The sequence below is a fragment of the Aplysia californica genome, unplaced genomic scaffold (assembly GCF_000002075.1).
Source record: "Aplysia californica isolate F4 #8 unplaced genomic scaffold, AplCal3.0 scaffold00248, whole genome shotgun sequence".
Classification (NCBI taxonomy): Eukaryota; Metazoa; Mollusca; class Gastropoda; order Aplysiida; family Aplysiidae; genus Aplysia; species Aplysia californica.
The window spans coordinates 744,610-750,669 of NW_004797518.1; the positions used below are offsets into that span (position 1 = coordinate 744,610).

General features: G+C 41.9%; 1 protein-coding gene across 1 annotated transcript in view; it reads left to right on the forward strand.

Annotated features, from left to right (window-relative positions):
- The window catches only part of LOC101856270 (ribosomal oxygenase 1), a gene marked incomplete in the record, with an annotated part of 38,127 nt that extends 35,648 nt beyond the window's left edge, over positions 1–2,479 (forward strand). Inside the window, 2 exon segments of the mRNA XM_013083675.2 lie at positions 647–733; positions 1,511–2,479. Of these exon segments, the coding sequence (XP_012939129.1) occupies positions 647–733; positions 1,511–1,615 (192 nt within the window).
- Between the last annotated feature and the right edge of the window lie 3,581 nt (positions 2,480–6,060).

Sequence of the window (6,060 nt, forward strand, 5' to 3'; positions counted from 1 at the left end):
TTCACGTGTGTACGTATCTGTGTGTGTATGAATGTATTATGTATGTCTGTGTGTGTGTGTGCGTTAATGTGTGTGAGCTTGTCCGTATGCATCTGTGTTTGTGTGCGCACATGTGTATATATCTGTGTTTGTATTATGTGTGTGTGTGTGTGTGTGTGTGTGTGTGTGTGTTGCACGTGTCTGCACGAGGGTGTATGGCCTGTGCGGGTTCAGGAGGATGCTGTTCCTGGTCCTGTAGTAGACTGATGTTTGACAGGAAAGAGGCTGGGGGTGGGGGCTATGATGTAGTTTGCTCTTTCTTTCCCATCAATCATCTGTTTGCTTCTTCTTTCCTATGAAACATCTGTCATCCTTATCTCCTCTTCTTCTTTTTATGTTTGTTACTCTCTTTTAACACCTCTAATCTTCGGCACTTATATGACCTTATTGTGTTGCAAGTGCCGTAAAACACTTACTAAAACAAACAATCATCTATATTTCTCTTCCTTCTTTCCGTTGCTTGTTAGTCTCTAGTAATACCTCTAAATCTTCAGCACGTATACAACCTATTTGTGACGCTTGTACCAAAAAACTGTTACAAAAACTAAACCTAATGGGAAGATCCTTACAGTCATACCACAGAAATCTTTTCCATTATTTTTCTCAGATGGCCCCAGCGGTAGAGTGTTTAATCAATGCATATCCGGAATACACAGCTGTGGAGAGTCTTCCTCTGGAAAATGTGCCTGATCAGGTGAGAGGGGGATTGCTCTGTTAATAGTGATTAAAAGCAATAATTGCATTTAGGTAGCACATATATTAGACAGCGAAAGATCTTGTCAGTATGTTAGTGTTTTAGCGCCTATAAATGGCTGCTTGCACTGTATGCTTCCCAGGAAGTTGAGATTGTTTCAGAATGCTCTCAGGTCTGCTGGGAAAATAATATAGATTGTGAAGCGCATAGAGCTTGCTGTTGAGCGGTGATTTGCGCTATACAAATGCTATCTATTATTATTATTTATATCAAAACTCCACAGCATGCTCTACAGGCTTTGCAATTATCATTTCCCCCATCAGACACTGGAATACTCGGAAACATTCTTGGCCTCTCGGGAAGCAGTCCATTATAAACAGACGATTGAGCCCTCAAATACTAACAAACTATCAAAATCTTTTGTCGTCTATAGACTAATACCCATTCTCACCTTGGTGAAGTGAGGGAAATTTGTGTAAAGTACTTTTACCTTTCCCAAGGATACAATTTTGGACCCGTAACAGGATTCAAATCTATGACTTTTCAGTTACAAGCCTGACTGTGTAAATACTAGATCACAGATGCTCTCTGTTGAGAGGGTTAACCTGCTTTCCTTATGTGTATGCTGTTTGAATTCTGTGTCGGTTGATGCAGTATAGGGGTCTCTTCAAATTACGAACAATAATATTTGTGTTGTTTCTTATCTTTTTAGCTAACACATTTTCCACGCATCATCAGGTTCCTAATAGAACTTGGATTCTTTCCTTTTGTTTACAGTTAAACATTGTGTCTATGCTGTACGAGAAAGGTTTGCTGATTACCTCGGAACCTCTGGAGATAACGTATGATGAGCCGGGAAATGAAACAGAGGATGACGATTGAGAGATACTGGATGGAGATAATTGACAGGAATGATGGTTGTGGTGTCATCTTTTGCCAAATTGATTTCCTTCTTGAAGGAATGTGTAATTTTTGTTTATCACTTAGTTTGTGTGCCTGTTGTTCTGTCTGTTTGCCCTGCTTGGAGACGTTGCAGGTGGGAAATCCAGGACTTTGTCTCTTTTCCTAATGATTTAGATTTGCTGAAATATTTTGCTATTAGGATGCAGACATATTGTTTTATTAGAGAAAAAATGCTTGACCCAGCAGTGTCTGTGCAGTGACAGAGTTGGGATGATTTTGAGGACTGAGGTATTGATATCTCTGGTGTAGCGGTTAGGCACTCTGCTGTTGGATGCAGAGACCAGAGTTTGATTTCTCAGTAGGGAAAAATTTTCATCTTAGGTCTCTCTGCTGGGATGTTGTATCCCTCTCAGTCAGGGTTGACCTTCACAGGCATGGTCAGAAGCCTGCCTCGTAAACTATCTAAATTGTGTCAGTGGGGGTATTAAAAACACTAGATCTACATTTTTTTAAAAGACAGAAGTGAGGTTTCTTCCTCTTTGTGGATATTTACTTAACCCTCTTAACGCTAGCTCTATGATGATGAAATGCCAAAACTGCTAAGTTTTTAAAACAATTTTTAGGGTATCCTTTCAAATGTCCTGTTTTTCATCAGTAATTTCTCTACATAACACCCAAAAACCATACATTTTCTGAAAGGTCCCATTTTGAATTTCACAGTAACACTAGCTGTCCATTGAAAATTTCTTGATTTATGCTAATTGTCTCATTTGCATGTCTAAGATTAGACATTCAATATCACAATATTTGATGACACAATAAAGATGACACAAAAACACTTCAGATGGGGGTTTTCTTACCTTTACTGGTTAGTCTTTGCTCTTTTACAAATTTTTTTTGGGAAGCAGTAGTGGTGGACCCCTTCTTTGCATGCAGTGCACATGGTACTGGTTTGCTTCCTCCCGCCTGTCTTTGATCTGTCACTGTAGATGGTGCAGTCCTCCTCCTTATTTTCGGAAATCTTCTCAAAACCTGTAAAAACCTCTCGGGGGGGGGGGGGGGGGGGGAGATTTGGAATGCATAAGGTCCTTGGCCAGTTTCTCAACAAGAAGAACACCATGTGGTATGGCCCTCTCGGCGGGTTGAGGATCATTTTGACGAACACACACAGTAACATTGACTTGTTCTGCTTTTGTCTTTGTTGAAAACATAAGCTCTGGGTTTTTTTGAGACTTCTACTCCCCATAGACTGCAGTTGGAATATCCTTCTTATTATAATATAGTTTCACCATGGTTCAGGATTTAAAAAAGCAGTTGGCAGGCCTCGGTGGTTACGTCGAACTGTTCTGGTGATGTATGTGCCATCTTTGAAAAGTTGTCACAGTAGACACGATAACTCTTTTCAAGGTAATTACCAGTAGTGAGAAGACCAGTCACAACTCTATGGCCTAGACTTGTATCTGGCTGGGCTGCATCTTGATCTCTCGTGCCTTTGTACACTCTGAAGGCTAGCACATAAGCTGTCGTTGACTCATAGAGCATCCATAACTTTATGCCCCACTTGTGATGATGCTTATTTGGCATGTACTATAGTATTGTAGTATCTGTTCTTTGTGCCGGTGAGACTCTCATCAACATATAATTGCTGGGTTGGTGTATGTGTGGCTGTTCAGGAAAACCCTTCACATGGGTCACTCTATCACTTTTGAGTTATTTACATATGTGGATTCTGCATTCAATTCTGAGCATTTTGCTTTTTGTTTGAATAGATTATCTTCAATAGATCAAAAGTTATGGCCGTTTATGTGTGGTACCCTCCGAAAAGTCACTTTTGAGAAAAAAGCACTTTAAAGTTTGCCTTCAGATTTGAGGCACCCCATGTGTTAATGATGTCAGTAAAACCTCTTTTCAAACTCAAAAATTGCATGCAAACCATTCCAAAACATTTAATTACAACACAGTGGTTAGTTGAAGAGTTAAAACAAGAATTTATGAAGTTGAATCACTTACAGTGGTGTATTCTGCCTGGCGTCATTGCTGTGCCTTGCTGAATTGGCCTCGGCAACGTCCCCGGCCACGTCCACATCCTCTGCCTCGTACATGCTGGTCTACTCCATTTGCCTGGCCTGGTATGGCCTTCTTCTTGGGAACAGGTGTATCCTCATCCTCATCACTGGGCTCTTCTGGTGGAAGTAGAAGTGTGGGGAAAGGGCTGAGGATGTCACGCTTGTCTGCTGCAACGAAGAGGCGTATTTCTTTATGAAGGTTGGCCTGCATCTGAGCACTGAGACCTGTCTTTGGAATGATCTCTGGCATGGTGTTCTGTTCAGGCATTTTCTTCAAGATGTCATAACTCTGTTCATTGGCGTCGATATTGGTTTTCACCTTCACAGATCCTGTCCATGCGAAAGTGGTGGAATGACTTTTGATCCCCTTGATTTTCCCCAAAAACTGTCAAATACGTTGTCCAGTCGTACGTTGGGACATCTGTCGGTCCATTTTCTGTTCCAATTAGCTTCCCAACTTTCATCTGGGATGACGTGTTGACTACATCAAGAATGTCCTGCAGACAGTCAACTTTTGTACGTCTGAATTTCCGCTTGATGAGGCCAAACCTCCATCGGGGCTGAATTTGGTGTGTCCAGCAATTAAGAAACTGAGATGAACCACATGATTCCGACCTGTTAGGCGCCTCCACAGAATGTACCACATCATCTGATTGTTTTTATTCTGCCCTGCACAGTTATCTGCGTGGGTGGTTGGCGGGTGCTCTGGTGTGGTTTGCTCCTTCTTTCCTATCAAACATGTATCGTCTTCATCTTCCCTCCTTCTATTTTGTGTTTGTTACTCTCTTGTAACACCTTTAATCTTCGGCACTTATATGACCTTATTGTGTTGCAAGAGCCGTAAAACACTTACTAAAACTAAACAGATGCAGATTCATTTCCCCCAGGCTGTGGTTTTCAAGGTAGTCGTGAAGGTATGAGATGACAACGTTGGCTGCTTTGCCAGTGTTGTGAGCTTTGTCGACAAGATAGTTCATCTGAATGGCACAAGCTTCGCTGTTGACCTCAAACAAACCACACTTTCTAGGTGTTTTACAATATATAGCGCCTGGTTGCTGGGGATCTTGTGGGTAGTGCATCTGCTGTGCGAAGTCAAAAGACACATGGTGGGTACCCTCAAAAGAGCAAGCAGGATGATTTCCCAGATGTAGGTCAGCTGGCAAATTCCGCTTCACTTCCTTGCAGACCTGCTTGTAGTAGGCCCTTTCCTTTTTAACAATCGAGAGGTGCATCTCTAACTCTTGTAGAACCTTCATTTTGTCGTCTTCCCTATTTGCAGAAGAACTAATACGATAGGTTCCTTGTTGGCACGTCCAGCAAAGATCACTGGAAGGAGGCATTGTGCGAACAAACGGAAGTAACTTCTGCCACAGTCGCTGAAACGTACAAAGTTCCACAATTCTGTAATGCTGCCCGTCACTTTCAGATTTTGCCTTGACAGCAGCTTTGTACTGGTTGTATACCGTCGTCTTAGTGCAGTCAGAGGGGAGGAGCTGTACATCAGAAGCCCAATGCTTGGGTTTGCATCCAGGTAGGTGAATTGCATGGACTTCAGCGAAGTTTAGAATGAAATCCACCACAGCCCTGGTTTCGGTGTAAGATAACGCCTTCTTGGGTAGCCTTTTCGAATTTCCATGAATCCTAGGCTCAACACCAGTTGCTTTGTAATGCTTGATCAAAGCTGTCAACCTGTCCTGACCAACACAGTGAAGATACTTAAAGAATTCCCTACACTCTTTAACACCACGATTGTAATAATGCGTGCGAGAAAACTTCCGTTTTGTTTGCTGACCTTTTCTTGACTTTCTCGTTTCACTGTCTTAAGTGAATGCCACTTTCAATCTTTGCCAGTAGTGCAATATCTAATTCAGTGGTGGTCAGTTGAGCATACTGGGTTCTGCAGTGTTCTATATCCTCACTTGAAAAGCTGAGGTGGCAGATGTACAAGAGCAAAGAATGTTAGTAGATTGTTCCTCAGACTGATTGCCAGCTGAACATGTTGTGTGTGGTACATCACCATGGTCCAAAGGGACGATCGACTCGGACAGATCACTCATCACTAACTGAAAGGCACCGTCCTTCTCCTCGACACGCACAGTGTTGTTTGTGATATCTGAGGTGGTAAATAAGATTTCTAAAAATTACTTGACTTGAAGAGTTGAACGTGAACTTCACTTGACGTGATGAATGTTATTGCTTGTTGAAACAAAGACGGCCTACATTTTAAAATTGAATTACAACCAAACAAAAGCAGAACTTAGTTAAAAAGTAGAGAGAAAGACCTTTGTTTTGGTATGAGGCACGACCTAATTTTGCATTATGAGTGTGTTCAAATCGCGTAATGGAATCGGGGGGGTT